Source organism: Microtus oregoni, unplaced genomic scaffold (assembly GCF_018167655.1).
Source record: "Microtus oregoni isolate MIOR12 unplaced genomic scaffold, Mior012 000002F_ref0000024, whole genome shotgun sequence".
NCBI classification, from domain to species: Eukaryota; Metazoa; Chordata; class Mammalia; order Rodentia; family Cricetidae; genus Microtus; species Microtus oregoni.
The window spans coordinates 32,461,933-32,471,724 of record NW_024543061.1 but is presented as its reverse complement, the minus strand read 5'-3'; the positions used below and the strand labels follow the sequence as shown (position 1 = coordinate 32,471,724).

Genomic DNA, 9,792 nt, shown 5'->3' with positions numbered 1-9,792 from the left:
TTGAGAGGACTATGATAGAGTGGTTTTACCTGAGGCACGTTGTTCAGCGAGTTATTTATGGCCATTGCTGTTAGCATTTGGTTAAGCTGTCTACTACTCAGGAAGGGGGATCCCAAGGAACCACCACTTGGCACACACCAAATCCCATGCCCTGTGTTTCCCATAGAACAGGACATCACCTAGCACAGCTAAACCCAAGGACAGTGTGGGGGTTGTCAGGAGGGTTCTGCCCTGCCTAGTCACTGAAGACCAAACTCCCATCAGCTCAGCCACACTTGTTTTTCTCTTCTCTAACTTGTAGGGACAGGTACGATAAATAATGCAAACAAAACCTCTTCAACATGACTTTGGCTGAGAGCACATGAACAAACTGCATCTGGCAGCAGATTAGCAAACTCACTGAACATACTTACAGACACGGCCTCCACAGTGCAGACTGTCTATACTTTTCTTTTTGTGGTGCTGGGGACTAAGGACCTGATGCATACAGGACAAATAGCCAACTCATGAGAGTCATAGCCCTAACTCAATCATCTACATTTCGCGGTGGGGTAACTACTTAGAGCAGAAGGTGTTGATTCTAAGTGTTTTTGTGATTTCATGTGAAGTGCTGGCTGGCTGAAGCCAGAATGGAAGTAACTTTGCTTTCAGCCTCATCAGGTCCTTGTCACTGGCAGCCTGTGATCCACGAGTGGAAGATAATTTCTTCAGTCACAGAAGTTATGTATTGTGTCCTCCTGGCAGGTTTGAGGTCACTCGCCCCCTCCCCTCTGGCCTGGTTCTCAATGGGGTTGAGCTCTTACAGCCCGGAGATAGGAGAGGCTACTGGCAATGACCTCCTTGTCCCGGATCTGCTGGTGCAGCTCTTCCTCAGATGAAGGCAGGGGCCAGAATGGCCAAACTTTCCTTTCTCATGTTAAACTTGGCGCCCTAGACATGGGAGAGTATGCTGCACATACCAAATAAAAGCTCGAGAATCCACAAGACACATTAAAAAAATAAAAATAAAAAAGGGACATCAAATTTAATTTAAAGAAAACAACCTGAAAGTAACTCCAAGAACAATGGGCAAACAACTCCTGAAGAGCGAGGAGGCTGGCGACACTGACAGGAGAAAAGGAACATGGGATTTAGCTGAGAGGCTATAAGTTACTCGGAAATGAACTTCCTTGAGGGTGGAGGGATCCTTGGGTCATTTCTGATATCAGAATGCATGTGAGCTTCTCTCTGTGAGTGTTCTGTACATCTCAAGAGGCAAAGTCTCCATTTCCTACACAGGATCCTCTTCTGTCTCAGCCGACTCTCAATGGAGGGGCAACTAGAACAACACCATCTCCCCGGACGAAGAGCATGGGGATGTTCCGTTTTGTTGACTGCAAGAGACAACAGGAGAGAAAAACAATAAGGTCAAACAGTCTGAGCACTCCTGTTCCCTGGATGACTGCAGCAGAGAACATCACTATACACTCAGACCCATTCTCCTCTTCCCATGTACTCTTAGAATCTTCCAAGGTTCCTTTGCAATCAGACCTGGACACAAAGGAGAGCATTTTTCTGTTTTTTTTGGGGGGGGAGGGGAATGGGGGGACCTCACTCAATGTTAGTCTGAAACTTCTAATCCTCACACTTCAACTTTGAGTGCTGGGATTATTACTTTTTTAAAATATTTTTTTGGTTGTGAGCCTAGCCTTTAACAGCTGAGCCATCTCTTCAGTCCTATTACTTTTTTAGAGATTTATTTTTACTTTATTTGTGTGTTAAGTGCCCTCTTATGGCTCCTATATGTACATAACACACATGAATTCACAGATACATAAAAATTAGGAAATAGGGGCTGGAGAGATGGCTCAGTGGTTAAGAGTTCAATTCCCAGCAACCATATGGTGGCTTACAACCATCCATAATTAGCTTCTGGCCTATAGTGTACATGCAGGTAGAATACTGTGTACATAATAACTAACTAACTAACTAAAAAATAAATAAATCTTTTTTAAAATTTAGGAAATAAATGAATAAATGTAAAATAAAAACAAGTCAGACATTGTGGCTCATGATTGTAATACCAGGATAGAAAAGGGTGAGGCAGGTAAGTCACCAATGGTTCAAGTTCAAGTCCAACTTGGTTTCATGGTCCATTTCCAAGACAGCCTGTGTTATGGAAAGAGACTGTGAAGAAGCAAGTGCTCCTGGCCTCTGAGCCATCTCTCCAGTCCAGATGCTGTGACTATAGGTGTATGCCATTTTATCCGGTTTGGGTTGATTTGGGGGGAGTGGGTGCTGGGGATTGAGCTCTTGTACATATTTTGTTGTTGTTGTTTTTCAAGACAGGGTCTCTCTGTGTAGCTCTGGCTGTACTGGAACACGCTCTGAAGACCAGGCTGGCCTAAAACTCAGAGATCCACTTGCCTCTGCTTCCGGGGTGCTATACGTCACCACCGCCAGCTACTCTTGAACATTCTAAGTAAATGCTTTACTGAGTTACATCCTCAGCTACAACTGGATTTTAGCCTGGGCTTCCTCTAAATGCCAATGGGAAGTCTGAGATCTCAAGAATAGGAAGGCAGAAGTTGATGTCCCCAAGTTAGCAGCACCTGAAAGAATGCCGCTGTGTTGACCTGTAGGCAGGGACTCAGACTCCAGTGTGCCCAGCCATCACACCTGCTTCTATGCACTCCTGTGAGCACAAATGGAATGCAACCATCAAGGCTTAGTGATTGAGATTTGGGCAGTCAACAAACACAACCTGGAGTCATTATTTTGCCTGGCAAAATGTTAGGCAGAACTTAGGAGCAGCCAAAAGGCCTCCCAAACCTGCAGACTCTGGGGACAAAGGCTCGAAAAAGCCAAGTGTTAATAAGTGCCATGGTGTAACAGATGCACTCAGCAGGAAAGTACAGGATGAGACCAGGCAAGAACTGGCTAGTTAGCAGGCAGACAAAAACAACTATGCCAGGTGCTTTTAAGCCCAACCAAAAAAAAAAAAAAAAAGAAAAAGAAAAAGAAAAAAGAGGGACAAGGCCTGGTAAAAATACCTTGTCCTCAGGCAAAGACCATGCAGCCTGCTCAAGCCCAGGTGAGGGTTAATCAGGGTGGTCTGATAGCGATGCAGTCTCCTCAATTTCCAGCAGGTCTGTGATTACGTGAGAACTGGTGCTTCATGATGAGGAGCAAGAAGGTTCTGCTCCAAAGAGCACAGCATCACCACAAGAAGCCAGGCAGTGTGCCACACTGTGGGCTGTTTGGTGAGAGAAGGCGGTAAACACGATGGACAGCAGGGAACGTGGGCTAGAGGTAAATAACAGAGCTTCACCAATCAGCAAAAGCAATACTCTGCGGTGGAGCGAGAACAGGGCTAACTCTTTTGCCTTCCTATTGGCAAGCTGGTATCAATCCAGTCACTTAGGAGTTAATGATGCACGCTGTGGGAAAAACCTCAGGGAATCCCAGTGGTCCATAGACCTTCCTGTTTTGGGAATGTTGTTATTCACTAGTTATGTCAACTGAGAGAGGGCAAAACAAACAATGGTCCAAGGGGAGGCTGTTGTTTGGTTTCCCATTTCAAAGGTAATGAGAACATACAAGACAGCAAGGCACTGCTCTCCACACTGCTGCATGAAATGGACTGCAGACAGTCTGTCTTGCCTGTGTCTGTAGCAGAAACACACACAACACAATATAACAACTATTGTAGGGGATGAAGAGATGGCTCAGTAGTTTAGAGAGTGGCTGCTCTTCCAGAGATAACCCAGGTTCAATACCCAGCACTCACATGGTGGCTCACAACTGTACGAACAGTTCCAAGGGACCTGATGCCCCCTTCTGGCCTCCTCAGAGACCAGGCATGCATGTAATACACAGACATATATGCAGATATCCATGCATATATACAAAAAAACAAACAAACCCTTTTTTTCTCCCGAGACAGGGTTTCTCTTTGTAGCCCTGGCTGTCCTAGAACTTGCTCTGTAGACCAGGCTGTCCTTAAACTCGCAGAGATCTGCCTGCCTTTCCTTCTTGATTGCTTGGATTAAAGGTGTGCCAGTACCACCACCACAATCCAGCATCATAAAACAAATTTTAAAAAAGAAAAGAAACAATTTTATTCGTGGGCTGGTGGGGGTGGTGGCACAAGCTTTTAATCCCAGTAGTCTGAGCAAGGCTCAGACCAACTCAGTTGACTGGAAAGGACACTCTCTAACCCATTGAGCTGCCTGTAAGTTACGCAGCATGTTCCTACCCATGTAGGAAAGGGCTTTGGCAATAAACGCTGTCTTTAAGATCAGTGTTAAAAAAAGGTTGTGTGGCTCTAAAACCCTTGCTTTACTTACTCTACTCTATCAACAGTCCCTAAGCAGGTGCTAACACATAAATATGTGTTAAGTTGCTGCACAATGAGCTCTGACACTGTCAAGAGAAGACCTGCAGGACTTACTTTATATATCTCCTCATACGTCTCTTCATCAATCTCTATTGTTGTCACAGTTTCTTCCACATCTCCCAGGATCATATTTAAATGTTGATCATAAGCCTGAAGTGAGATTTGAGAAAAAGGAACAGGACTCAAAAGATGCAAGTGGATTATAAGCAACATGTTTAATACTTATACCCAAAACTTCTACATGCAAATAACAGTCTCTCTCTGCTAGTTTGTCGTGTCATTACAAGCCATTCCCAGTGAGAACACTGCTTATGATCAAAAATGAATCCACTCAAAATAACTTGAAATTACTTCTTAAGTACTTACTATACTTGTTAACCAAGTAAGTCTTACCATTCACAACAGTTTATTATGAAAAATAGCAAATTCTTTGTTTGCCAGACTTCCTTCAAGGATAGTAAGCAACATAAAGTTTGTCAACATGTGAGGGCACTGTAGTTCTCCAGCAAGGACAATGTCAGTGACCCTCACAAAAATGATACAGGTAGAGCAAAAATTGGCCTATTTTTGTGGACATGCTTGAGTGTGGTGTACATGTGTATGTGCATGTTCACACGTGTGTGGACGCCAGAGGCTGCCACTGAATGTCTTCCTAAGTTGCTCTCCACCTTATGTACCCAGGTCATGTCTTTCACTTGAACACAGAGCTTGCTGACAAGCTAGCTAGTCAAATTGCTCAGGGATCCTATCTTTGCCTCCAGAGGCTGGGGTTACAGGTAAGCCACCCACCATACCCACCTGGTGTTTCCACAGGTGCTGAGGATCTGAATTCCAGGCCTTACACTTTACACAGTGACCATCTTTCCCACCTCTACTTTGCCCATTTATAACCTGTCCAGATCTCAATGTGCTTTGGGCTCAATTGGCTCATCCAGAAAGGACTGGGAGCACAGTATTCAGTGCAAACTCCCAAGTTCATTCCTTTTACTAAACGGTAGACCTCCTGGGGCCTGTTCAGAACCCACTTACATGTTCTTCTAACGAAGTGCTAAGTGGTTTGCCTGCCCATACCAAGGTAAAAATAGCCTAATAGCCATGTTGGGAAGGAACTGCTTGACAGCTACACAAATGAGCAAGATGTTCAGCTGAGAGCAGGAAGCAAACAGAAAGGTGGGCCATTTAGTACAGAAGAAAGAGCTCAAGATGCCTCCAAGTTCAAGGTGACTGGTCTGGCCTGGAGTGTCATTCCATGTGCCAAAGACCCATGTATTTTAGCTCCATTCCACTTTTCTCATCACATGGACACCACTGTTTCTCAAGGAAGCTTGTAGATTAGTGACCCGATTTCCTTCCCAGCCCGAGGTTCTTTTTCCTCAGGTTCCAGGGAAGGAATCATCACAGTTTCTGAGAGCGAGGATGAAGGGCAACTGCCTAGCGGCTCTGTCACTGACAGCACAGGGCTATTTCTAAGCCTGATCTAAGAAGGCTTGTTCAATTCTGTGCTGTAAGCCAATAGTCCTGAGGAAACTAACAAGTTGAGACAAAATAAATTCACAATGATGTCACTTAACAGGACCAATTCCACAGAAATCATAAGTGTGCACAAGCAATAATATACGAAAGTACCTAATAAAGTTTTATAGCTGGGGAATAAAAGAAAAATGTGACTGCTGCCTTACGTAGAATCCTATGCAGTCAGCAGCTGTGTAATCATTCCACCAAAAAAAAAAAAAATCAGGTGGAAAAGGCATTAAAAATATGTATATAAAGCCTTTCTAGACAGGTTTTCACTAGGTAGTCTATACTGGCCTCAAACAAATGATCTTCTTGTCTCAGTCATCTAAGTACTAGAATTATGGGCACATGCCACATACCCCCCTTTAAACACAAACAGTATATACACATGCAGAGAAGATCTGGAAGACTATGTACTCAACTTTGGATAGTGGTCATTCATAGCGAATAGGATTTCACTTTGAATTCTACAGATTTCTATGCTGTTTAACACCTTTTGTAGTGCTAGGGGCTTTGCCCCATGCTAGGCAAGCACTCTTACTGTATCTCTAATATGTTAAAAAATTTTTTTCATAACAAAATGGTTTTAGATGTCAATAACTAAAAACAAAACAACAACAACAAAAAAAAAACAACACCCTGCCCAATAACCTTTAAGAACAGAGAACAAAGCCAAGAATGGTAGTCAAGAATGTCTTTAATCCTAGCTCTAAGGAGATGTACGCAGGAGGATCTTGAGTTTAAAGTTAGTTGGGCGGCATGGCAAAACCTTGTCTAAAACAAAAGGGACAAATAAGTTTATTCATAAGTAAGAAGAAAAAATTGAAGGAGATAAATGTTCTATAGGGTTGGAGAGATGCTCATGTTAAGAGCATTGGCTATTCTTGCAAAGGATCCGTATCACCCGTATCATATCTGTAACTCCAGCTCCAGGGGATCTGATGCCCAGTTCTGGTCTCTATAAGCACGGGTACACATGCACACATGCATGCACGTATTCCCTCATAACATTCTGGCTAAGGAAAACATACTTTAAAAATGAATAAAGGATATTCCTATTGTCAAGATTTTTCAACTCCCAAAAGAAACTGTATTATTCAAAACAGTATGCATGTGCTGCAGTTCTTAAATCTGTAAGGAAGTAGGAAGGGACGACAGGGAAACAACTGGTTTTGAGATAATTTAACCGACTTACATGTAATCTGCCTCGAAGCTCTCTGTCGTTTCTCATCTTCACATAAATTCGCTCATCCAAACTGAGCCTGATGAGATCCAGGGGCTCCTCTACAGTATTGGTGGTCTGTTGCTGATGGAAGAAGAGGGCTTAGTAATGGATGGCCAGAGGCAGTGTGGTGTTTCAATCACTGGGAGCAGGACAACCAAAGGCAAGTCACTTAGCCTGTCTATGCCTTAGACTAATTTGCTAATGCAGAAAACAATGACTTCAATACTAATATCAGGTTTAAATGACATTTGGAAGCTTAGAATGGTGCCTCAATGCTATGTAAAAGAGGGTCAAAGTACTATGTGGGAAGGAGTTAAACAACAAAATGATCATGACTGAACTTCCTCAAAATCCAAAGTATTAGAGTCCCACTTAAGGACCTTAGTTTTATCTTTTATTAATTTAATCACTGAAAGACACACCTGCAATACCTATTCACACACTAATAAAAAGATCTGACAGAGCTTGGAGCCAGTACAAAGCAGGTTGAGTTTAAGGCGCCAAAAGGGTAACAAGATGAACCTATCTAGCAAGTAGTATAGTACAGAGGCTGAAAGAATTGACTTGGAGTCAGGCAGCCCGTGTTCAACTCCAGGCTCTGATCTGGCTCTTTTGAACAGGGATTAAAAATCGTGTCATATCTTGTTTCAGATTCCTCATTTGCAAACTGGGGAGGCCACATCTTTCCCTCAGAAGACTTAAAGGCCTTATGTAAAAAAGAAATACTTATTAATGACGACCTTCATTACTTTTTTTTAAAGAGACATGATGCCCCATGACAGCCTTTGATGTGCAGCAAGTCTCCTGTCTCATCCTCCCAAATGTTGGGATTACAGGTGTGAATCCCTTCTGGATTTTTTTATGTGTGTGTATGTTTGTGTATGTGTGTGCGCGCGTGTTATTGGCATTCAAGCCTAAAGTTCTAGCCCTCCTCTGTGGGTTCCAGGGACTGAACTCAGTTTGTCAGGCTAGTAAACTGCAAGCGCTTTTACCTGCTGTCTCACCAGTACCGCTCCAGCACCTGCAATTCTTATACTTAACATAATCGCTTGCTTGTTTCAAGATTTAAGAATGCTATTTTTCGTGGTCAGTCATTTCAAAGGAATAATAGCTCAGAATTACTCTTCAAGAAGGGCTGGGACAAGTTTCAAAGGTTAGAACCCGGATGACTTGGAATCAGCTATGTGGAAAAGATGGTTCCAGCCATTAAGAGTTACTAAAGCTATTCAATAAGCTTCTCCAGTGAGTACCTGGGGCCAGTGAGAGTTGACTGAAGATGGCAGACTGTGTAGCTATAAGAGGCTGGATGACAGGAAATAAGCAACCCCCACCTCCCCTACACAAGCACCCTAGATCTTAAGTGGTACTTTCTTTCCTCCCTCCTTTCCCCTTAGTTCAGCAGGCTTTTGTTAAGAACCAAAGACAACCAACCACTGGATTACAACGATACACAAGTCATAGCCCCCTCAGTGAAGCTCATTCTAGTATGGAGAAAGGGAAATAAATACATAGTAAACCAATGAAAGCATCCCCATGACAGCCCTCTTCAGTCCAGAATGCCCACTGTCAATCGTTTTCACCCTGCAGCTTTCAATACTGCCTTTTCAAAGAAGCTTCCCCTGAACATTGGGTTTATTCCCTCAACAAAGACCTGCTGAGTGCTCCCAGCACTGTTCTAAACCTAAGGAAAAAAAAATAAACACAGAAAAACCTTTTTTTAAAGCTTCATTTTGATCTCATACGTGAGATTTTTGCCTGTATGTATGTGTGCCACATGCACACAGTGCTCTGTAGCAGAGGCCAGATCCCCAGCAACTGGAGTTAAGATGCATTGGGGGTGCTGGTACCCAACCAGAGTCAACAAGTGCTCTTAAACCCTAAACCATCTCTCCGGCACACACACTCCCATCCCTATTAAAGAACTTGCATTCTAGTTGTGGAAGAATCATATTAAGTAAAGAAATATGTTTAAAATAACATGCTGTGAAGAGAAACAGTAGGGGTTGGGGGAGTGTGGGGTGTGTTCGTGTGTGGGAGTGCAAGTCATTTTTGTGGTCGGAAAACTCCATAGATACCTAGGGAGTAGGAGAGAGTAGGTGAAGAGGCCTATAGGCCCGTCCGTTGTCCTGTGTCCCCGATCTTGGCTTGTTTTCTTCATACTACATCTCTACCTGTTTCTCTATCTCGTAAACTAAATGCACCTTTTATCTGGCCTCCCTCATAACACACTCCACTGCCTGTGCAATTACTACATCACACTTTCTGTTGGGCATCGAGAGCCGTCTGCATTTTACAGATACAAGCCGCCGACGAGCGCGATGGGCAGATAGGCGGGTTGAAAAAGCTCTGGGCCTGCAAAGTTTAAGGAGCAGGCGCGGCTACGGAAGGCCGTGGTTACTCGAGGGGGGGGGGGGGGGGAAGCAACGGTCCACTTCTCGGTGAGCGTTGAAAAAGCAAACCGAGCCGGGAAGCGCTTCCTCCACGAACGCCTCAAGAAACTTACCTGATCTACGTCGTCCGCCATGTTTCAAACGCTGCGCCCTTTCCACCTCTCGCGAGATCAGGCGCTCAGAAACGCAAGGCTTCCACTCACTGGAAGTAGACGCGTATTATTTTTGTCCCTTTGCGCCCCTGTAGTTTACATGGGGGCGGAGCTTCTTCGGAGGGCGTGGTC

The 9,792-nt window shown here is 43.9% G+C and overlaps 1 protein-coding gene across 1 annotated transcript; it reads right to left on the bottom strand.

Annotated features, from left to right (window-relative positions):
- Positions 1-1,005: 1,005 nt before the first annotated feature.
- Positions 1,006-9,750, bottom strand: Lsm3 (LSM3 homolog, U6 small nuclear RNA and mRNA degradation associated). Its single transcript, XM_041642222.1, has 4 exons — positions 9,622-9,750; positions 7,089-7,199; positions 4,433-4,528; positions 1,006-1,373 (listed from the first exon to the last, which is right to left on the bottom strand). Exons 1-4 carry the CDS (start codon positions 9,640-9,642, stop codon positions 1,293-1,295), a joined length of 309 nt encoding a protein of 102 aa, XP_041498156.1. The 5' UTR covers positions 9,643-9,750; the 3' UTR covers positions 1,006-1,292.
- Positions 9,751-9,792: the final 42 nt, after the last annotated feature.

What these genes read in the sequence shown, in the direction of transcription:
- Lsm3 (XM_041642222.1), bottom strand. Translation starts at nt 9,642, where the DNA reads ATGGCGGACGACGTAGATCAG. An exon ending in TGGCGGACGACGTAGATCAG is followed by an intron (nt 7,200 to 9,621) that starts GTAAGTTTCTTG and finishes TTCTTCCATCAG; the next exon opens with CAACAGACCACCAATACTGT. An exon ending in AGCTTCGAGGCAGATTACAT is followed by an intron (nt 4,529 to 7,088) that starts GTAAGTCGGTTA and finishes ATCTCACTTCAG; the next exon opens with GCTTATGATCAACATTTAAA.